Source organism: Uncinocarpus reesii, genomic scaffold, assembly GCF_000003515.1.
Source record: "Uncinocarpus reesii 1704 scaffold_2 genomic scaffold, whole genome shotgun sequence".
In the NCBI taxonomy this organism is placed as follows: Eukaryota; Fungi; Ascomycota; class Eurotiomycetes; order Onygenales; family Onygenaceae; genus Uncinocarpus; species Uncinocarpus reesii.
Window position 1 is genome coordinate 4,884,942 of NW_003052499.1, and position 22,008 is coordinate 4,906,949.

General features: G+C 48.3%; 7 protein-coding genes across 7 annotated transcripts; 3 read left to right on the forward strand and 4 right to left on the reverse strand.

Moving 5' to 3' along the window:
- Positions 1 to 295: 295 nt before the first annotated feature.
- UREG_04619 (uncharacterized protein) lies at positions 296 to 2,687 on the reverse strand (the record flags this gene model as incomplete). The annotated part of the gene is made up of 4 exons (XM_002545056.1): positions 296 to 1,782; positions 1,907 to 2,179; positions 2,290 to 2,390; positions 2,533 to 2,687. The coding sequence occupies 4 exons, from the start codon at positions 2,685 to 2,687 to the stop codon at positions 296 to 298; spliced, it is 2,016 nt and encodes a 671-aa protein (XP_002545102.1).
- A 645-nt stretch (positions 2,688 to 3,332) lies between these two features.
- Positions 3,333 to 7,296, reverse strand: UREG_04620 (uncharacterized protein; the record flags this gene model as incomplete). Its single annotated transcript, XM_002545057.1, has 14 exons — positions 3,333 to 3,376; positions 3,431 to 3,828; positions 3,883 to 4,007; positions 4,066 to 4,477; positions 4,530 to 4,752; positions 4,805 to 5,079; positions 5,133 to 5,337; positions 5,473 to 5,619; positions 5,665 to 5,832; positions 5,919 to 6,187; positions 6,249 to 6,597; positions 6,653 to 6,743; positions 6,955 to 7,119; positions 7,186 to 7,296. 14 exons carry the CDS (start codon positions 7,294 to 7,296, stop codon positions 3,333 to 3,335), a joined length of 2,982 nt encoding a protein of 993 aa, XP_002545103.1.
- Positions 7,297 to 8,303: 1,007 nt separating this feature from the next.
- UREG_04621 (uncharacterized protein) lies at positions 8,304 to 9,121 on the forward strand (the record flags this gene model as incomplete). Its single annotated transcript, XM_002545058.1, has 3 exons — positions 8,304 to 8,327; positions 8,783 to 8,968; positions 9,059 to 9,121. 3 exons carry the CDS (start codon positions 8,304 to 8,306, stop codon positions 9,119 to 9,121), a joined length of 273 nt encoding a protein of 90 aa, XP_002545104.1.
- A 2,669-nt stretch (positions 9,122 to 11,790) lies between these two features.
- On the forward strand, positions 11,791 to 12,577 carry UREG_04622 (uncharacterized protein; the record flags this gene model as incomplete). The annotated part of the gene is made up of 2 exons (XM_002545059.1): positions 11,791 to 11,799; positions 11,882 to 12,577. 2 exons carry the CDS (start codon positions 11,791 to 11,793, stop codon positions 12,575 to 12,577), a joined length of 705 nt encoding a protein of 234 aa, XP_002545105.1.
- A 1,467-nt stretch (positions 12,578 to 14,044) lies between these two features.
- UREG_04623 (uncharacterized protein) lies at positions 14,045 to 16,010 on the reverse strand (the record flags this gene model as incomplete). Its single annotated transcript, XM_002545060.1, has 5 exons — positions 14,045 to 14,130; positions 14,195 to 14,933; positions 15,004 to 15,081; positions 15,131 to 15,681; positions 15,737 to 16,010. The coding sequence occupies 5 exons, from the start codon at positions 16,008 to 16,010 to the stop codon at positions 14,045 to 14,047; spliced, it is 1,728 nt and encodes a 575-aa protein (XP_002545106.1).
- A 1,034-nt stretch (positions 16,011 to 17,044) lies between these two features.
- Positions 17,045 to 19,873, reverse strand: UREG_04624 (uncharacterized protein; the record flags this gene model as incomplete). The annotated part of the gene is made up of 4 exons (XM_002545061.1): positions 17,045 to 18,373; positions 18,438 to 18,969; positions 19,149 to 19,186; positions 19,400 to 19,873. 4 exons carry the CDS (start codon positions 19,871 to 19,873, stop codon positions 17,045 to 17,047), a joined length of 2,373 nt encoding a protein of 790 aa, XP_002545107.1.
- Positions 19,874 to 20,795: 922 nt separating this feature from the next.
- On the forward strand, positions 20,796 to 21,968 carry UREG_04625 (uncharacterized protein; the record flags this gene model as incomplete). The annotated part of the gene is made up of 2 exons (XM_002545062.1): positions 20,796 to 21,084; positions 21,316 to 21,968. The coding sequence occupies 2 exons, from the start codon at positions 20,796 to 20,798 to the stop codon at positions 21,966 to 21,968; spliced, it is 942 nt and encodes a 313-aa protein (XP_002545108.1).
- Positions 21,969 to 22,008: the final 40 nt, after the last annotated feature.

A 22,008-nucleotide genomic window follows, 5' to 3' on the forward strand; every position in this document is an offset into this window, starting at 1 on the left:
AATGCCACAACCAACATGTATATATCCCTAAGGAAGCTTGAGTTTCAACGAGGATGTGGATTGATATAATGAAAGGTGTCTAGTCGTACTCTTTATTGTACAGGTTGTATGGGTACACCCAACGCAAAAAAGCTCCAAGGGAGATATTAAGCTCCAATCAGCAACCCACCAAGCCGGGTCAAAAAAATCACAACTGGCGCCGGTGCCTAGAGATATTCTACCGTAAAAATAGTACCAACGCCGTGCCGAACATTGGAGAAAGTTCGGGTTCACAAATCAAATCCAAGAGTGCTCATCACTCTTCCCAACTAAACTTCCTCCTTATTACACGCGGCGGTTGCCCGTCCACGGGGTGGGAAGGCCCGTCGGGCCCAGTCTCCAATGTCGATCCGCCCGTCCCAACGCCAGAAGCAGTTACTTGGCTTGAATACGAGTCACCTGGTTGGCGTATCGATAGTGAGCCGTTCCCAAGGAAAGAGCCGTTGAACGAACGATTTGGGGTCAACGGAGAAGGGCCGCTAGTGCTAAGGCTTCCGTTGACGGTCATAGATGGCGCCAGTGGGCTGACCAAAATCGGTTCGCTATGACTAGCATCTAACGGTATGCTAGTCAGGATATACACAGGAGGCCCTGCACCGGATTGCGGAGGGCCCTGTGGTGTTGCTGGCTCACTTGTGTCCTTGTCGTCTACTTCATTCCGATAAACAGGAGGAGGAATAGCAACATCCCGCCTTTTCCCGCTTACACTATAAAAAGTGTTGATCACTTCCGAGGCTTCCAATTCAACAGGTTGATTCGATCCCTCAAGCTCATATCGAGTGGCTGCAGGGTTTGCTGGAGCTTCAACAACAAAATGAGCTTCACTGGATAGTTCAGAAGGCGTAGAAGAGATTCTTGAGCAGCTAAATGGCCAGTATCGCCGCCTTTGCCATTTCATTTTGGCCTTTTCTTGGAGTGGCTCCGGAAGCAGTTTAGGTTTACGGCCTTTTTTGCGAAGACAAACAGTGATCCCGATGCACGTTGCGATAACAACAAAGACGCCAACTCCCACGCCAATTCCAATTAGAGCGCTCGTAGATAGAGAGTTCTGCGGTTTAGAAGGGCCTTTGTAAGAGCTTTCTGTCGGGCGAGATATTTCAACCAAGTCTCTGCTAATACCACCATCCGAAGGGAACCTGGCTTGAGAGATTGAAAAGTTATGTCGTTCATAGTCCACCGCTAGATACGCTTCCTGGAGGAATGTTCTCCCTATAGTAAACTGTTTTGGGTCGGAAGTTCTCCGCATGGGAAAATAGTGAAGACCCTGCGAGCTAGCGTTGGCGTCAAGGTTAGGGAAGGGATAGGAGAGTTGATGGTCAAAGGCACAGAATGGCAAAGTAATATCGATCGAATTTCCGGAATCTGGGATGTCAGACAAGGTAAATGTGAATGACATATTCGCATTCATTACGTTGTCGTAAGTCGTTGAGTTTGTTCCATATGTATAGAGTTGGAGTGCATCGTCGTATTCCAAATCCAATTCCTTTGCGAAGGCGTCACAGATGTATTCCGGAAACCAAAAGAAAGGAGAAGACGAATCAATCGTATAGCGCTCCAGTCGATTTAGGGTATGAAGGTCGACAATATCTGATCCAGATGATTCAACGTTGGATGATACTTTTATCGATTTGACCGCAACCATTGGAAGGTCGTCTGGTGATAGGACGAAAGAAACGGTATTTTCAACGAATCGATTTCTATCGACACCTCCAAGAGTGAGAGAGGACCGGACGCCTTGTAGCTCTGTACATGCACTGGTTAGTGAAATGCAGCTTGCCACACGGATGAGTCAACTAACGGTAGTATGCCCCTGCGGTGTAGCCATAGCTGTGACTTGGAACCAGGCTCCGGTTCTCCACCAACGTACTGAGAAATGATAGTTTATCTTCGCTGGTGAAGGTAGTTTTTTTGATCCCCAGTCCGAGAGATCCAACCCACCAGTCAGTGGTGTTGACCATGCTCACGATCTGATCAGCCAGCACTGTCCTGTCGTCTAGGGATATATTGTCAAAGCCATAATTCCCAACGCCGCTGTGGTCCAATTGAAGGTCGTTGCCGAGTTCGTAGAAACCGATTCCATTCCATGTGCTCGACTCATTCGATAGAAAGAAACCCCCCCGCGCCGTACGACATTCCATAGCTGCATGCTCTTGTCAGGGCCGTGGCTCAAAACTAAGCGTGGTCGCGTAACCCCCAGGAGCGTCACACCACCCACCCAAAGTTGACATCGAAGGGATCATGTAGACATACTAGAGTCGCATCCATCGCGTCCAATCACCCAAGTCTCGGAGCTCCCGGTGTTGGGAAAGACGTTGATCCATTGCGGAGGGGAGCCGACGCGGATAGCGACCCTGCCAGCGAGTTAGATTCATTCAGACCATCAAGTTACAAGCTCTTTCATTTGATCACTCACGGGCTCCAGTACCCGTCATATCCAATCCTAACATAACTGTTATTAACGGCGCCCGATCCAACGCATCTCCCGAAACTTACCAGTCGGAACCGGATGGAACTGCCAGCGGCGCGGGGGAATCCTGTGCTGCGTGGACAACGTGCCATGAAAGAGCGACAAACAAAAGTACCTCGAGGGCGATTTGGGATCGGCTCAGTGCATCAATCCCGCGACCCGACCGGAATCTCAAGCGCATGGTTGGCGCGATTGTCGAACGGAGGACATTGGAAAAACATAACCCGCCTTGAGATGCAACACGGGAAGATGCTCAATCCATCTTCACAGCAACGACATCAGCCATTTTGCGAAGAGGATTTCTCTGAGCGTGTTCGAAAGTCTCGTCAGCAACCGGAAGAACGCGCACAACCAACGGCTGGCGTGGGTTCGCCGCGAGACACCCCGGTTGCAAAAGAGATTTCTGCTGACGAGTTTACCAGGCTACACCCATGGATCCCCGGCGCCGGGACTGAGTCGAGCTCGATCCAAGGAGACTGATCGACACTACGAGGTTTCGTCTTTCGTGATCCAGAAACTTGGCGCGATCCCGCCCGCCGTCGTGTTCAAGAGACGCTCAGAGGCAGCGACTGGACTGGTGCTCTGGCGGATGTCTCCAGAGTCAACATCTTCAATAATGCACAAATCCCTTTGATGAACTTTGAACAGGCCGTGAAAGAGCGATCAGCATTATTAACTCATAACTAGCCAACTATTAACACACTTGTCTCAATTTCTCCTGTTGATCTGTTGGTTTCTGAACAGCATCAACCCTGCACCCAGGGATCCCGGCTTCACTAGCTAGTCAACAAGTCCGCCATCAGCACCGGAAAATCAGCTTCCGACTTCATTCCGCCCTTTCGCCAAAGCCGTCAAATAGCAATCTCTTTGCTGTTTTTCTGTCAGCCTACCCATGCCACAAGCCAACCAAGACCATGAACTTACTGCAGGGAAACGGGTTCCATTCCGTTCCGTCGGGCGTCAGGAACACCCTGAATGCCCCTCCTTCCGCCTTGCTCTTCATCTCTCCAGCCGGGCCAGGCGCCCTTCTCACATTATCCAGTCTTCCGAATACTCGAAGCATACTAGCCGCAGCTACGGTCACAAACGGTCGTCCCAGGCACGCATGGGCGCCCCAGCCGTGGTGGATATAACTTTCATCAGGCCGGTCGGGTTTGATCGCATCGGGTTCCGGGAATTTCGATGGATCGGTCCCAGCGGCCGTAAAATCTGCAAATATCACGTCGCCCGCCTTAAATGACACCTTGCGGTCCCCATATTTGACCGTGCCGTCGGTAGCAGCCGTGCGAAGCACGCCAAAGGCAGGGGTCGCCAGACGAAGCCTACGAGACTAATTAGCTCTGCGGGTACGAACGGGCCAGCATGGCATTAGTTACCCTTCGAGTGCATATTTTTTCAGCGTCTCGAAATCTTCAGGCGCGTCTGATCGGGAGAGCTTTTGGATCACCGGCCAGTAGGAGTAATACTTATCCGACATGTACAGGTCGATAAGTTGGGCCCACTAGTTGGATGAGTTTATTAGCTTGCGTGACCTCAAGCGTTCGAATCGAATGTCATACTCCTTGCGCTTGGGTTGCGACTGCTGCCGCCGCCGTGGGAATAAGGGTCCATGTTACTTCATCTGCAGTCTTCCCCGGACCAGACAGCCGCTCCACCAAACGGGCCCCATAGTCATTGAGAACGTCTTTCTTTGAGTGCTCCAGGAATTGCTTTAAGATGAAAAAGTGGCCAGCTTGAACCCCGGTAACAGCCTCCTTCACCAGCCGTCCGAGTCGCTGCGAATCCCTCCTCGCAACCGCGCTCCGCTGGAATGACATGGCCTGGTCAACATCGAGGAATACGTACGCGAACAGATGCGCCAACGCATCATACAGTTCTTGCTCCGTATATGTATCCGATCCACCGCCAGCGCTTTGCAGCGGAATCTGGAAGAAATGCCCTGCAAAGTTGGCATGCACAAGATTCCCGATGCTGTCCAAAAAGTGAGCATATAACATCGCGATCCAGTTTGGGATATCCTTACTCGCGCACAACATCCACTTGGTAGAGATCTCCCGCTTTTCGGCTATGCTTCTGTAGGAAGTTCATCGTGACCTCCTCATAAAATTCTCGAACTTGGCCCAGAGCATCCTTGGGGTCAAAAAGACACTTTCGAACGAAATCTCTCTGCTCTGCATTGGCTTCTGAGTCGCCACTGAGCATATAGTCATGTTTCGTGAGTTGGTACGTGTGTGGTCCCCCTGAATCTAGGTTAACTGATTATCCTCGCATGAAATGAACATGATGATTCGAACTCACAAGGAACCTTGAACCTATCCTGGTTGCTAAGGACATCTACCACTCCCCGCCATGTGATAACGGGGATAGGTGGCCCAATGAAAGACGGCGCGTCATAGCTATACTCGTCTACGGTACCCAATTGTTCAAAAATCTCACGATTTTTCTCCGGTATCGTGAATGGAAAGAGGGCGTAGACTGAGTTCGGTCTATACCAGCCCGGCAGAGCACGCATCAAGAGCTTATACAGGACTCCCCCCTTGGCAACGTCAAACGATGAGTTTGCAACGTTGTACCTAGAAAACGCATCAGCATATATCCTGCTGTGAAAATTATGATACCATCTTACCCAAAACTTGTCAGATTTTCGGGGCTGTAATCGACTGTATAAAACCGATCGCCCCTCACCAGTGCTACCGCATCATATAAAATAGCGGTCGAGATGGTAAACCCAGGGCAAAGGCCGGACCCAGGCGAGAGAGGAACCTTCGCGTCTTCCGCGTAAATTCCTGGATACAGCTCGATGTCGTCTGGGTTGCCATACAGTGCTTCCACTAACCTAACATTCAGTAGACAGTATGCTACGCACTGTGCTAGCACTTACATGTTTCAGCAACCGATGGGTCCGAGTTTACTTCCACTGTGAAATGGTCAAACGGAGGCCTAAATGATGAAAAGAGGTCGCTTACGAAATGTTTCGTGCGGCTTTAGCTTGAAGAAGAGCCGGAACTCATTGAGGGTTGCAAGCCCCCATTCTCGTCCTTGTTCGATTCCAAGCACTTCAATAACCTTCATCACGGCTGGTACGTTGCGTGCACCAAAGTTGCCTTGCGACACTGCGCATTAGAGCCACATATCCCAATGTGAATACACAAACTTACCGGCAACAACTTCAGTGCTTGTCTGGAGAAGCTTAACCAGGTCGGCATCTTTGAAAGCTCCGTCAGCCTGGCGTCTCAGACCTCCAAACTCCCACTTTGCGGGATCTTCTGGTAGACTTTGTGTCCACTTCCAGATCCCGGCGCGGAATTCCGTCAAAGTGAGCTTATCTGTTGTTGCACATGTTAGTCGAAAAGTAAACAGATGCAAACGAATTGAGTTTCACTCCGGCCTGGTAATATGGTATGATACTTACTCGGATCGATATCTCCAAAAACTTCTTTGAAAAACCCTTTGGCCCATTCCTCGTCATGGTTGCTAATTGCAGGGTGCCAACGATAGATTACGTTGAATTCAGCGCTTACTTGATTTCCCACACCCCTTGGAACGCCGGTTGAATCGAAGACACCGAGAGCCTGGCGAGGATCCAACTTCCAATCCGAGTCCTTGGGATTTTCATTCAGGTTAAGGATCGTCCTTAAATAATCGTTGAGGATTATATTGACATAGAGACCACAAGTTATGCTGCGCAGCTTCAAGTAAGCCAGTGTTTGTCGAAGAGGATTGGGCCGCGACGAGCACCCACAGTCTACCAGTCTGAAACAGATCATTGTCGCGCTTGAGCTGAGCCTTCTTATATTCCGGACTCCCCTGGGTCATACCCTCTGGCAATGTGAAGCGGCCTCGTTCATTGATTATGGCTAGCTCTCCAACCACGTAATTGTGGAAACGGTTGAAAGCAACAAGTAGAGCGCAAACACCGGGAGGTTGGCCTAACACCCGCTCTTCAGCAAAGACATCTTTCTTGAGCCGGCCGTCTTTAAACTCCCGAACCCTTTCTTGCTGCTCTCCATCATGTCCGTAGAGCGGACCAAGATCAAGATATGACGAGTTTTTCAACCGAGTCGTGTCTTTCTCATCCGTGCGGAATATGTCTAAAGAGCATCAACTTGGACTATTTTCTATTGGTGAAGGTAAACAGTTACCCACCATGGATAATAACTGTCGCAAAATGAAAAAGCGTGCTCGAAATCTTAGCGGGATGGTCCTTAGAAGGACCGTCACGCTTCATAAGAGCTAACTAAAGTGAGTACAAGTGGCGAAATGTCTCCACATTGTTGAAGAGGCATACTGTCAAAAATAAGGCCCGGATCAGGTAGATTGGACGGCTTCGGCCGCTGTGGCACTACGCTTCGTGCATAGTGGCTCCCTGACGCCCCAAGATGCGGGTACATGATATTCTGAATGCGGTAAGGAACCTGCCCGTGCTAATTGGCAAGACAGTAACCTACGTTGTTGGAGCCATCGGCAGTGCGATATTTATACTCATCCCCCAGATAGGAGAGCGGTGGATGCTCCAGGTTATTCCACAGCGTTTTGATAAACTGGTCAGACAGCGTGTCTCGAAGCTTCGATCCGTTCGGGAGCGATGCCGCAAGTTGAATAATATGCTCGATCTATTCAATGAGAGAAAAGGGGGATTTGTTGGCTGCTAGACAAGCGACATTTGGGCACCTACTTACGGTATATTTACGGTCGTTGACGATACCACCAGAAGCCATGGCTTCGGCGCGCTCATGGAGGATCTGAAGGTCTGGCCCGACGCGACCCGCCTGGCTGAACACATCGGCCATCGCGCCACCTAGCACGGAAGCCAAATTAGACTGGGAGCTTTTGCTCTTTTGCGAGTCCATGAAAGCGAATCCGCGAAATGGTCCTTGCCGTTACTAGCGAACGACGTTGACTGTGCTCCAGAAGAGGCGGACAGACGAGCCCTTATGAGTCCAATCCGGGTCGACATCCTACAACCATAATTCGCGGTCCTGCGGACTGCCCTCTCCTCCGCCGGATACCGGACTCTCCGCCCTATGAACTTGCAGGCTCCGCGTCTAAATACAAGGCAGTTACCAAGTTTCGGGGGGAACACCAAAGCTTAAGGTTACGAACGATTAACTTCATATGGATCACCAACTTTAGATAAATTTAGATCATAGATATTCGGAGTTGTTCTGCTCTGGACTTATATGCGAAAGTGAGTGAATCATTCCCCATGAATTGGGTTCTCCAGAGAGCTAATTCAAGGCATAGTTGTCATCCCACGTTCGATGGCTAAAAGCCTCCTCCATTGTTTCCGTTGAGAGTCTTGATTAACTGACCTCGAGGCCTATCAAACGGTCTGCCTTTCACATTGACAACTTTCCTCTAGAACGGTCGCCGTTCAGAACCTACAAAGTCCCAGTAACCAGCCATCGACGTCATGAGTCCAAGAAGCTTCTCATCAAAGCTCCTGTTAGAACTAAGCTTTGAAATTTCCACTCTCCGTACGAAACATGGCTCCTTTGCTGTCCTGTTTGTTAACACTGAGGCGGACAACTTGTCTAGGATTTCCATCCCCTAAAATCAAGAACCAGTCTACAAAGGCGGATGCCAGGGCTTTTTCGAGTTGCAGAATGCACATTGTCATATAAAACCGTCATGGGCTAATTTCTAGAACACGGAAGCCGGGTTAGGACTGTTTTCCGTCGTCAACCAGCCTTTTCAGGATCACTAGATAGTTATCGTTGATCCTTGAAACCTGAGCTGACATCTCCTTCCACCGAGTTACCGTTAACTTCGTAGCTAGGTCGATCCTGTTACTGCCATGGCCATCTTCCTCGGTCCAAAGGTATGTGGTTACAGACCTGAACTCCCATCATTTTTACACCGTTCAATCGCCAATCTAGACTCTTTGTCTTTTGACAAATCTTAAACCCTGTATGAGTATAAGCGGCGTTAATGAAGAGAATAATAACTGGCTTGTGCACTTGCGAAATTTGGGAGCCCATAGTTATAGCTTTAGAGACTCCTACAGTATAATCTGGGTATATACCATATGGGCGGTTTGCTCGCGGTTATAACTGATTCTGTAAAACCTACACCGGATGCCATTTTGAGCCCATTCCATCAACAACCTCTTTGAGATACATAGTGCTATCAATCCGAACAAACATAGGCACGGACTCTACGGAGTAGCTACAGCAGCCCCTCTTCCCCCCTGTCCCTTCATTCTCTATCAACTTCAACCCGTGATTCTCATCCTCTTTCTCCTGAGTGCCATCCTGCTGCGTTCTTGTGGCCCAGGTACGAATAAGCTCAGATCAGGAGCTGCTCCCCTGTGTCTGCCAAGCTTCAAATATTTATGAGATTGTTGAAACACTTTTTTCAAAGGCCTCATGTGACAAAGTGCTGCTCCAGCACCGTTCCATCGTAGGTGGAATCGAAGATGGTACGGCCATTGAGCAGCTCCTCTCCAATGTAACCGCCTCGGTAGGCATCGGGTGTTTCTCTTTTCAAATTGGAGTTACACCTTTAAGCCGCGGGGAAAAAAGCAAAACGCGGTTATTGAACTGATCACAGCTCGGGTTCTCATTTACACTGAGCGCTCTGCGAACAGTGGGGACCTTTGACCCGGTGTTCTGAGTAAATTGCAAGATCGTGCAAAGTCTGGACCTCAAGGAAACCCAGATTGCCGGGTTGAGAGTCGGAAGAAATAATGAGAAGTTTTTACAATCTCAAGATTTCCGTTGGACACTATGAAGAGCAACCTGTCGATGCTCACTAAAGCTGGGCCGCAATACCAATCCTGTTCCTGAGGTGACGATATTTTTGAATCTTGCTACCCAGCTGGTTCCTGCAATCCTGGAGGTTCAGAAAGAAACTGAAAACGCACTATTAAGTCCTCAAAGCTGGGTTTGGGACAATCCTTGTCCTCCTTTTGCCAGGACAGGGCTTGAATCGAAGACAAAGGTTGCCAATAGTTGTCCGGCTTCTTGCCATCCGTCAGCGAACATCTTATTAAGTGAAAAACGGATCGCCGGGATAGGAAGAGGCAGGGCAGTCGATTTCAAAATGAGCGTCCTGTTTCAACAGGTCGTGGCCTTGTGGCTTGGTTAAATCAGCACCAACGCCATCCGCAAGATGCTCTGGGAATACTTGGGAACTTACGGAGTACTGATTGTCAAGTCGTATCGATTTCTTCAGTTGTCATCAGAAGCTCTATTTCTTGCCCGAGACTTTGATCAAACTGGACAGTTCATGCGAAAAAGGCGATTGAGCAAAAAGCCTGGGGTTGATGATCGCAGCATCAAGGTCTTTGCTGTTGGCTGATCCCTGTCTGCGTTGACTGTTAGCCTTCTTCACAAACCTGGAGACTCGCCTTTAAGCTTCCGTATCGACCTCTTCATGGAGGATCCCTTTTCTCTCCCAGACTGCAGCCGACGGGCATCCTGGCACTTGTCGCGGGAATGAGAGGCCGGTCAATGATGATATTTTCCTGCTAGCAGCCTCTCACCCACGAGGATTTGTTCAGAGACAAAGAATGAGCTAGCTAATGCACTCTTGCTCGCTCAAACTCGGACAGCTTGCCCCTGTTCGTGCTGCTTGTTCTCTGCTCTTATCTGGGGCACCGTGGCTGTGATATTGCAATCTTCTGTCTCCCAGACAATGGTGTTCTGACTCTTCTTCCATTGCTCAAACCGACACGACTTTTTGCGGAACAGTTGTCAAGATGGCCTCTGTTCCGCTGCCACTCGTTTTATTCATCCTTTCTGCTCCTTTTGCGGCCAGTCTGCCATGGGAAACGACGAACCGTACGCCTACCATAGCCTAGTTCTATTTGATCTGACACTGATCGTTCTACTGAACAGCCTCGTTATCAACAGCTTCAACCACGTCTTACAGTCTCTTTTCATTCGATAGCACCTTCTTCTGCAATCCCGCGACCGTCTCTCGGAAGAAGACTTTGTCCTCTTCGCCTTCTACCACCTCGCAACCTACTGGGCCTGCCACTTGTTCTGGGACGCTTCACTACTCTGGAACTATACCCGAAATCGTGTATACGACGATAACCGACGTTTACACGTATGTGGGCATCGGTTCCGTGGTTGCAAAGCCAACGTACATCACGCCCCTTCCACCTTGCTTTGCACCGGCCGACAAGACCTCATCTGTTGACATAGAAGATCCCTGCGCTACACGCTCACCGATCTATATGATCTCAAGTGCAGTTGTCTCGGTTACAAAAAAGACTACTATATACGAAGTGCCGGATTCAATAATCCCCCCGAATTTCTCCAAACCAGCCAGAGTGACAAGTTTGATTAAGAGCGCTATCGATGGACTTCAGTCATGGAATACTATTCTCGACAATCAACGAACTCGGGATCACAGCTCGCGCCCTGAAGTCACCGCGTCGCCCGACAGCGAAGGCCATCATACAGGCAAAAGGCCCCCACCGAGTAATGGGGGCTTGGATCATATTGAGCATGATAGTAAAACCAGTTTCATAATCTCCGGCGTTCCCATAACGGTCTATCACATCAGAACCTCCGTGATAGTCGCTCTTCCACAGGCCACCATAACCATGGAAAATAATAGTACGCCCATGACCTTGGCTGCCGGAAATCAAGATAGACCGGTTGCGCTCACCATTGGCTCATCGGCGATTATTTGTGATGGAACGACAATCCCACTGGCGCAACAAGACGCGACAATGAATCTCCCAAACACAATTGAAAATGTCGTCTCAACACGTCCTGGGGGCTCAGCGCCGCATCCTACCGACAGAAACCCCGGAAGCAATGGCGCCGGCCAAACGTCGGTCAATAATGCGTCTCCGAAGCAGTCGCCACCTTCGAATGCTGATAGAAATTCAGCCATAGTTGCCGCAGTTCCAGTGACTTTGTTTACTCTATTATCCTTCTTGACCATGGTGATATATATCTGAATTTCGAGTTCTCTCTGTTTTTTTTTGTGGGATTTAGAAAGGTAATCGTGAGAGCATCAAGGGCGCTTTTTTGGATTTTGATATTCGGGAAATCAAGGGAGGGATCAGCATAGCCGCTGCAATGCATTGTATATAGCCTTATGGAGTACTGACAGGCGTAAAACCCTGTTTGGCACATAAAATTGTTGCCGTATCAGCCATTTCAAGCTCTCCATTGCCTGCCAGTGGGTTAAGCAGGTTTTAGTCGTGCGGCCTTTTGTAAGATTGACTTTTTGAGGGCGACTTCACCTTGTCACCACATCACCAACGTACAAAACCACGGTGACATCTTCACATATGGAAAGCAACTTATTAAAATCACCAAATGGCCGAGGTAAGCTATTCCATTCGCGCTTCAGTCCACCATTAGGCAGTTTCCCTCCAGAATCACTAACTAAACCTGTTGTCCATTGCAGTCCCACCACGTCACCAAGGATACCCGAGTTCGCGATAACCAGCGACGTTCCCGCGCAAGACGCAAAGAGTACATTCGAGACCTCGAACGTCGCCTAGGAGCATTCGAAAAGCTCGGTGTCCAAGCAACGCTGGAAGTCCAGCTTGCCGGCAGAAAAGTCGCGGCGGAAAATGCATTGCTGCGATCGCTGCTGAAATCCCGTGGCATCACGGATGAGGAAGTGGAAGCTTTCTTGAAAGCGCATCGAGAACCGACGGAACTGGCCGCTTCGACGACGCTTCCTCCGCCTCCGTATAGGGCGTCGAGTGCAGCAACTGGACAGTTGACCGGGGGTCAAGGCTCGCAAGCGGTGAAATCGCACGGAAAGGGAGCGGAACTGCAGCATACCGACGGGGGAAACATATCTCAATCGACCACTTGCGCGGAACTCAGCTCATCTTTATGCTCTCGAAGTTACTGCAATACCCGCGAGGAGCGGACAGCGGCAGCGTGTGTGGCAGATAGTTGCTCTCAGCAGCAGCAGCAATCCCCCGAATTCAATAACGGCCAGCTCACGTCTTGTGAGACTGCGGCTAGGATAATTACCACAATGCGTGGAGATTCGGACATGAAAGACGCACGGGCCGAATTAGGCTGCGCATCCGAGTCGAATTGCATGGTGAAAAATATGGCCATCTTCGATCTGCTCGATAGGTGAAGCCAAACGAACCACGATATGACGGCAGTATTTCTACGATCAAGGATCTTCTTTGTCGTCTTATGACACCCAGAAGCTAAAGTATCTATTTCGCCCATAGCATGTTCTTACTTGGCCTTTTTTGAAAAGATCTGCACACTCTTCTCCAATTCCATGCCATGGCGTCTGTGTGTGGCCCCCGTGCGGCACTGGCATTGCGATACAATCGGCAAAGTGCAACCCAGACAAGTCTCAGACGCGCAGCTTCGCATTCAGGACTACCAAAGGTCTCCCACATCCGTGTGGTCTACCGGTCGTGAACACGTCGATACAGGAACTTTATTGGCACCTGCGACATAGGAGAAAGGTTGTGGGGCTCAGTATGCATATGTCCAGCATATCCGTGCGCACGTTCATCGGCTTTTGAATCAGGGCTTTGGGTGGAAGCGCCCCCCCCCAGAAACATCGAACCCTACCTTGCTCCAATTTCGACTCCCTGGGCAGGGACAATCGATCAACCCTTGGTCATGTATTTGAGACGGGAGAAAATCGCCTTGCTGCTTCGGTTTACGTTCGTTGGAACCTAGAAAGCTGGGTTAAGTGGATGGACAACTCGTTGCGTTGTCACCGGTTGTCTCGCTGAAGATCCTGATACCATCAGTCTCGTCAGCCTAGTAAAGCTATGGAGATTGTCCGTATAGCTGGCCGGGTACGAGATCGTTGATATCCCAACTTCAGTACCCGTTCCCCTAGATATAGAGATGGCGGAATAGTCCAGAATCCGACTGAATATTAAAATTCCGCCAACACCTGGTGTCAATGATAGATAGGCATAAACAGCACTCTGAGGATCGGTGGGAGTAAGTATGATTATGACGACTAGGGCGAGGGATTTTCAAATCCATAACTAGGTAGTGATCCTTGCTGGTCGAGCTTCACCACCTAGGCCCCAACCATTATGCAACGCGAGCACTACGAAAAGAATTCATTAGCTTGTACGCATCAAAATCTTTTCAAGATAGTCCGTAAATATCGTCCTAGAATCATATTGTCCAAAGGACATAGCAGGGCTTGATATACTCCGGGTAGCCGTGATTAAATTCTGCAATAGAACTGAGAGCCTCAATATATAAATAGCTAAACTAGCTTCATCCAACAATAGATTCTAGAAAGTATGGCTTCATTAAGCCCTTTTCGCGATATCAAAAGGAGTCCTTGTGAAATCAACATGCCATTGACAATATAGCATTTGTACAGCTTGGTGGAAGGACCGCCCTTTCAACTCATGTACCTAAATCATAGCTACAGAGACTCATGGCGCGAATCAATCAAACAATTTCTAAGGGTTGTTTGAGTTGCTGATGTTTTTATGCTTTTGACTTCTGAACGGTAAACTCGACAAGGAGTAGCCAAAAATTCCCAAGCTGTCGTTTGCCGGAAAATGTCCATAGGTAACTTAGAAAATAGTAGCCGGAAATTACTTTATCGTCATGGAACTCGTGTATAGGCTTGAGAAGTATATTTGCTTCTTCGTTGATGGGAAACAACAATAATAATGTTGTCAATTGCAACCACTAAAAAGCATGGTTAATTTTGAGAGACTGGAACTATCTTAGGGAAACAAGGATAGCAACTCACCAAAACCGTAGACGAGAACAACAGAAGGGACTATCCATCCACTGTTTAGATAGTTCGAAAATGCATTCTTACCATTGCCATCAACTAGGGCCACAATCGAGGTCAGAGATAGACCAATGCCAGCGACAGTAGTGATGATGATGGACATGACCTCTCCTCGGCTTTTATGTGACTTCGAAAACCAGTGTAACAAGGCCATGAAGACGAGAACAAGTCCAGCAGATATGAAAAAGAATCGGAAGACCACAAAGAATTTCTCAGATAGCTTATCGATCCGCTCGCGGGCAGTTTCAATTTTGGTTGAGTGCGATTCGCCGATGTCGACACCGAAGGAGCGCATAATCCAGACAAAGGTACTTCCGTTAAACTCAGTAAGTAGATCTTCCACTTTTTGTGCGTCTGTTCTAGGGTTTTTAATAGCAGTAATGTTGCCATAGATGGAGCTAAAGTCCGGAACTTCTTGGGTATCCCTGAGTCTCCCTTTCAAGCTGGAGACTATCTCTTTAAGGCTGTCAACCAGCTGAGGTATACTATCATAGACCTTCAAACGTTGAGAGTCCCTGAAAGCCTTCTCATAGATGCCCTTGGCAACGCTATAGAGGACGAAAGTACGACTTCCTTCGTTCGTAATAAGAATAGCCATGTGCAATGGGAAGTGCAACAGTGCCCAGATTTGCTGGCGAATGGTTCCGAAACGGTTTTCATCGGTTTGATCAAAGTATATCATATACATAAAATACTAAAATTGTATCAAATCAACGCAAACTGGTCAGTCGACGAAATAAAATGTGGAAATTTGGTCGTCTTACCAGAATTACGACATAGCAAGTAATAAGCACTATCGAAGATGCTGTGGGGTGGGATGTTCCTTTGGCGATGCTTGTCACCTAGCATGCGTTAGTCAATTGAATTGAAATAATCTACACCTCAACGTACCGCTTTAGCCATTCCAACGGTACCTTCTCCAAGAACTATGAGGGTCATACCTCCAAATCGCTCAACGATTGGAGTCCCCTTGAAGCTTAGCACTTTCCAGAAGCTAGAAATTGCAATCATAATCACAGCCTCCACGGCCGGCACAATGTACCAACCGAGATACGCATAACGAGCACGGTCCATCTGTGATGCAAGCGCGATAATCAAGAACACCAAAGCTGAAACAAAAAGCGTTCCTGTTGTAATTATCTTTGCGCTGAGGGTTTTTTTATACCCTCGCACATACCAAGCCACAATTCCATATTGAAATACGAGTATGAGGCGGGATGCCGCAAGGACTAAACTCATGTTACGGAAGCGACGTGGATGGTTGAGAGGGTCGGTCACGTCAAAATTCGGGGCTAGAACAGCAAACCCGGTCATAATCCCTAGGTGTAGGGCCTTAAACGTACGTGAAGAAACGGAATCGGAGTAGAATCTAATGTCGAAGAGCGCAGTCTGGAGCCAATAGAACCATAAGATCGCTATGTAACCGACGTACGACTTTACATCTGTGAACCTTGGTCAGTATTAGGATGAATCGGCGTTTGTACCAAAGCAACAAACTTTCGGTAGTGTTAATTTCATGAGCTGAAGCAAAACTTCCAAGGTTGGCCACGAAAAAGAGGTCGAAGAACAATTCCATTGCAGTCGTTGCATGGCGCTTTTTGAGAATTGGTTGCTCATCATGCTGGCTAGCTTTCGAAGGGGCTTGTGAATGGTCGTTTGGCCTGTTCTCAAGACGTATCTCGTCTAAAACGAGCGGGTTAGAAGCAGATGGCAAAGGCTTTCGCCAATTGTGACTGGTATAGTTGGCGTCAAGAATATTTTTCAGTTTCATTTTGTCAATTATTTAATAAGTGGAAAGCGAGCTCGAGATCAGGGTATGCAGCTGTTAATCAAGAGTAATATGAAGAAAAAGAACCGATGAAGGCCAGTATCTTATTATAATAATAAAGCGAAGGGGTATGGAGCTGGAAAGGGAGCGACGACACAAAGCGGATTTGTCACTTCAACGTCAAATAACGGAAGATGCAAATTGTTCGACAAGGTATTCATTCTTCCCTTTCAAGTCTCAGGGCGCTAGGAAAAAGCAAATAGATGAGACTTTGTAACTGCACTTTTGATAGGCGCTTCAACGTGAGATCTGATTGACCAGTTCAGCCCTACTGTGAAGCGCTGATAACCACGTCAAGGAGAATGGGTACACGGTGGGCTGAACAGCCCTCATCCTTGAAGGCAATCTCAGCAGGGGGGAGGACCGAAGCGAAAGCCCGTTTCATCCTATAATACTCCGTACTCCGTATTCCATGATCAGGTAATGGCTCCGTCCATATCGCCGTGGGGGCTAGAGGTCGCACAATGAAGACCCATCAGATTGCTGGTGAGTCAGAACCTCACCACTCATAATGCTCCAAGAGAGGAACAAGCTCCGCGCTTGGAGGATGCTGTTGCAGATCATGATCATCACAACTGTGATGGATGGAGTTGTTGTTGTCAAGTGGAAGAACAATGACTTGACGTTGTTGAATCGAGAGCTTCGTCGTTGAGTTTGAGTTCACTCAACCATCTTGGCTGGTGCCAGTGGCTGGTGCTGACGTCGCCCTCCCGGTGTGGCTGGTGGTCTGGATGTGCGACGTGGAACAACATATGGATACTCCGTGTCAACAGGCTAACAACAGTATCCGATCAATCCGAGATTTCACTGCGATTATGACTCAGGGATCCTATTTTCTCTCTCTCAAAAAAAGAGACTATTAATTGAGACCAGAAATCAGACCGCCCGGCGAGAGGCACAGGAATTTCATCGGATTCATCTATCGTCATATGCTTTATCGCAGTTCAAAACAGGTCACAACCATATTCCCCAGCTAATCACAATCTAAACATTTCCCCGCGACCCTTAACTCCATCAAAAAGAAAGGTATTATCAAGTGGCACATATTGTTTCGTCAACACCTTTAGTGCTTCTTGCGCGACAAATCCTCCCGCCAACGCCGAAATATTGTGAAGGTCTCCAACTCCAGCCCGGCGCGTCTCCGTAACTGTATTTTGAATGTTTGCTTGAGCTTCATCATCCAAGCAGTCCGAATCGTTGGCCTGAATACTGGTCATGAGCTTATACATAGCTCGTTGCCAGTTCGTGGGATCGTCAAGGTATGACGACGAGGACGTTGAGTGCAGCCTCTTTTCCTGATATTCGGTAACAAGAATATCAAGGGCTCGAAGAGAAAGAAATATTGGTATCAAAGACTCCGGGTTTTCGATGTTATTTCGAATGGCTTTTACCGTTTCTTTGTCCGGCGCGTCTGAGTCGACGAAAGGAAGTTTGCGCCCTTTAACAACTTTAATATGCGCAGCATTTTTGCAAAATACTTCGATTTCCTTTTCCGAAATCGGCGAAACAACACGATCAGGACCTAACTGGGTTTCGATTGCCCGAACAGTGGATACAACCTCGGCCAAGTCTTTTCGTGCCTTTGTTTTGTATAGGTTTTGAAGGGATATGTAATCCGAGGATTGAGCCTTCATATCTGGAAGCGTTCCAGGAAGCGGTAAAACGTCATGACATTTATAAAAGGTCTTAATAGCATGTGAAATGACCCAGAAGTTATCTGATTGCGCGTTGAGGTTGGAACAGTCATCCATCTCAAACAAGTCTCGTACGTTGCGGTTTAATGACCAAGGACCGACGCTCTTCAATACCGCAGCGGCAGCCTCATCAAAGTTCTCCTCACCTCCCTCAGGATTGTTAGTTCTAGCTCCACGACGAACCATTTCCCGAAATTCAGTTTTTTCTTTATAACTTTGCGGATATCTTCCATCATGACTTCGCTTCCACTCCTCGAGATAGTAAAGTAGAAGTAACAAGTACGGGACATGCCCATGCTGGTGATCATCCAGAGCTTCGAGACGTTGTATTTGATTTGTAGTAGCTAGTAGTTCTGGCCAGGGTTTTGTGAGCCGAAGGTCTTGCATCGAGTCCGGGTCTGGATGTGTTTCGACAACGGGAAATACGGAAGGTAGCTGAAGGGAGAATGAGCAATAGAAGCCGACTGAGTGGACGTATATTAATGGGATAGAAAGCTCGGCTGTTTGTTGAGAGATGACCTGAAGAGTGGATTGTCTCATTGGGCCCGTGACAATAACAAGTCTGTAGGACACCAAAAAGCCACTATTTTGTGACAGTATCTGTAGTATTGGCTGCAGGTCTGGTTAGTCACTTTTCAGTAAAGCCGTAGAGGAACCGAAAGGCAAGTCTCCTTACCTGCGAAGACCATAGGCCATCAACATCCGGATTCAATTCCTTCAAGTATTTGCAAGTCTCCTCTGCTCTTGATCCCCCCAAACTGTCCTCACTTAAGAAGAAATTCACGCCCAGGTCGCTTTCCCTCACTTTGGCCGGATCAACGATCGTGAAGCCACCGATTCCAGGCAGAACCAGGTTCTTGAGGGTTTCCACGCCCACAACTCCCGTGACAGACTCATCGTCGTAGCCTACTGCGCCATCCGAGTTAACTAAAAGAACGCGGGAGTCCTCGAGGGCCTGTTGGCCGCTGGCCGCCCATAACCGGAGCTGACGGTCGTACTTCCTCTCTTTTGAAGTAGGACCGGCGAACGTGGAAGCGAACGACTGCGTCATGGAGAGATTTTGGCTGGTAAGTAGTATGTATGCTGAAACTGCCCCGGATAACCTCCTAACGCTGCTGATGATATGTGGTTGACATTGGCAACTGTCACAATATGGTCTTCTAGAGTCCTTGTCGAATGAGTTTATTTTGGTTGCCCCACAACGGCAGCTTAGTCAGAATGTTATGAAGCTTATCAAGGAGTGAAGGATGTTGGGCACATTCACATACAATAATGCTCAGTAGCTACATCAGTTTCATGGATAGCAGGTGGAAATTATTCACTGAATCACTGGTAATCTGATTATACCTTCCGGCGAGTTTAGCTAAAGCCTCCACGACAAAATCACAATCCCACCAATGACACATAACTAACGGCCCGTCTAACCTTCAGTTAGAGGTAACCTCTCAACAAGAAGTTACCAATACAAAATGAGGAAGTATTATACTCGCGTTAAAAGGTGTAGACAGAACAAGCCTTAAAGCCCTGGGACTATTTTGCTCCCTTGCTTTTAGCCTCAGTTTCCCCTAACTCCCTGATAAAAAGCCTAACTGTGCCCTCTGGGACATCATCCTTCCCATCTTCAAATCCTGGGCTTACCCCGATCGCCAAATATTTCCCGTTGGAACTGAACGACAAGGCTGCCACACTACTCGGGTATTTCTGGTATTGCCTAATTCTTCGCTTCGCAATGCCATCCCATAACGCAACCACGCCATCGCCACCTCCAGAGGCGAACGTGCCAAAGGTTGGATGGAATGTCAGGGCATTCACAGGGTACACAACATCCACACCGTCAACATTCTGTCGATGACATTTAAACGCGTATTTTCGATCTTGTGATTCCGAGGACGGATCGAACCATTCCACAGCCACGCGCCCTTCAATACTAGACGATGCGTATCCCGCGTCGTTTGGCATGCAGGCTACTGCGCGAGTCATAAATTTTAGACTGCTCTCTCGACGCTGCCACGGCTCAATATCAAGTTTGTTGGGTGGAGGGACAGAGCCAGATTCTTCAGTGAATGTAGCCAAAGAGCGTAAATCGTAGATATGTAGAGCACGCGAAGCCATTGCCACAACTAGCCTCGTGGGGGTGAGCGAGAGGGAAAACGGCTTTGAGGGAAGTGAGATAGTCGCGGGGGTTAGCGCAAAGTCGCCGATGCGATGAATGTGGAGGGTCGAATCCCAAGAGGCAGAGATCACAATCTTATGCTCTCGACTATAAACGACGGATTTCACGCCGGCGTTATGCGAACTGAGGACCGTTTGCGAAGAGGAAGATACATCAATCCTAAACCCTTGAAATTAGTCGAAACTGAAATTAGGTATAGATCCCCGTTCTGCAGACCTGCCTTTTAACATCCCAATCTAAACCACCTGTATATAGCTCATCGTCGTTCTCTCCGAAGCAGACATCCAGGACCGGTGCGCGATGCTCAAATTTCCCAATAAGCATCCCTTCACCAAGCTGTCCCGTTTGAGGATCCCGGATATCGTACAGATATACATTCTTATCCCATGATGACACCGCAATTCGCGTCGAATCTGGTTGCGGGGAGAACTTGACGGCGGAAATCACATCCGTCGGAGAATCTGGAACGGCGAATTGGTCTATCGCAAAGATGTTAGAAGGTCTCTGACAGAGTGAATAGCCACAAAAAAAAGTATGTTTTCACATACTTGAAGCCATATGGAAGGTAGTTAAAAGACGGCCACACGGAATAGAGGAATTCAACCAGGCAGAGCTCGGCGAATGTAAGGGAAAGTTGTTACGGAGTTTGTTCTCTGGACTGATACACGGTTTGGTTTGCTCTCCCCCAAAGCTAACTAGTCGAGGGACTAACTATTTTCTGCCCATGCACACCGCCTTCGGAGGTTGACTAGCTTCCCTCTTCCGGTACTTACATCATTGCGGGCAGAAAACACTGATCGCCCAGAGTACAGCGTGCCGCTCGACATTCTGCAATCCAGCTACAATCTGTGCTCTACGAATATGCCGTTTGCACAGCTCATTATTGGACCTCCCGGCTCGGGAAAATCCACGTATTGCAATGGAATGCAGCAATTCATGTCTGCGATCGGCAGAAAGTGTTCCGTCGTGAACCTCGACCCAGCCAACGATCGCACTTCGTATGCTCCCGCGTTGGATGTGCGGGACCTAGTCACACTTGAAGAAATAATGGCCGAAGATACCCTGGGGCCAAATGGGGGGATATTATATGCTATGGAAGAGGTAGAAGGTAATTTTGAATGGCTGAAGGAAGGGTTAGAGAAATTAGGAGGTACGCTGAATTCAGCACGCAACTGGCATTGAAACACTCAACTGAATGGTTACATTGTAGATGACTACATTTTATTCGATTGCCCCGGCCAAGTCGAGATATTCACACATCATTCCTCGCTTCGAAATATTTTCTTCCAGTTGCAGAAGCTTGGGTATAGAGTCTGCAATGACCCGTTCTCCTTCATGCCCGAGAGATTGTTTACAACTAACGCCTCATTGCAGTTAGTAGTGATACATCTCGTCGATTCATACAATTTAACGCTCCCGTCAATGTACATCTCGGCGCTGCTCCTTTGTCTTCGGGCCATGCTGCAAATGGACTTGCCCCACTTGAACGTTCTCACGAAGGTCGACAATCTCTCGAACTATCCTCCTCTCCCGTTCAACTTAGACTTCTATACTGAAGTTCAAGATCTCTCATATCTTATTCCTCATTTGAAAGAGGAAGGTCCCTTCTTCGCCGGTTCAAAATTCGATGCCCTGAATAGGACGATCATAGAAGTGGTGCAGGATTTCGGCCTCGTTGCGTTTGAAACGCTCGCGGTAGAAGATAAGAGGAGTATGATGAGCTTGTTGCAAGCGATCGATAGGGCGAGTGGGTATGCTTTCGGAACAGCGGAGGGGGCCAACGATACGATCTGGCAAGTAGCTGTTAGAGAAGGCATGGGAACGATTGATATCAAAGATGTACAAGAAAGATGGCTAGAGGCAAAGGACGATTGGGACGAGCATGAGAGAAAGAATTGGGAAGAAGAAGCGAAGGCACGAGCAAAAACAGGCAAAAGTGCCCCTGAGCAAGGGGATGAAGATTTCGACATGGATCTAGGCTCGCATATCACAGAAAGCAGTGGGATAAAAGTCACAAAGAAACAGAATAAGTGAACAACAAAGCAGCTCCTCAAAGGGGAAAGAAATTATCTCA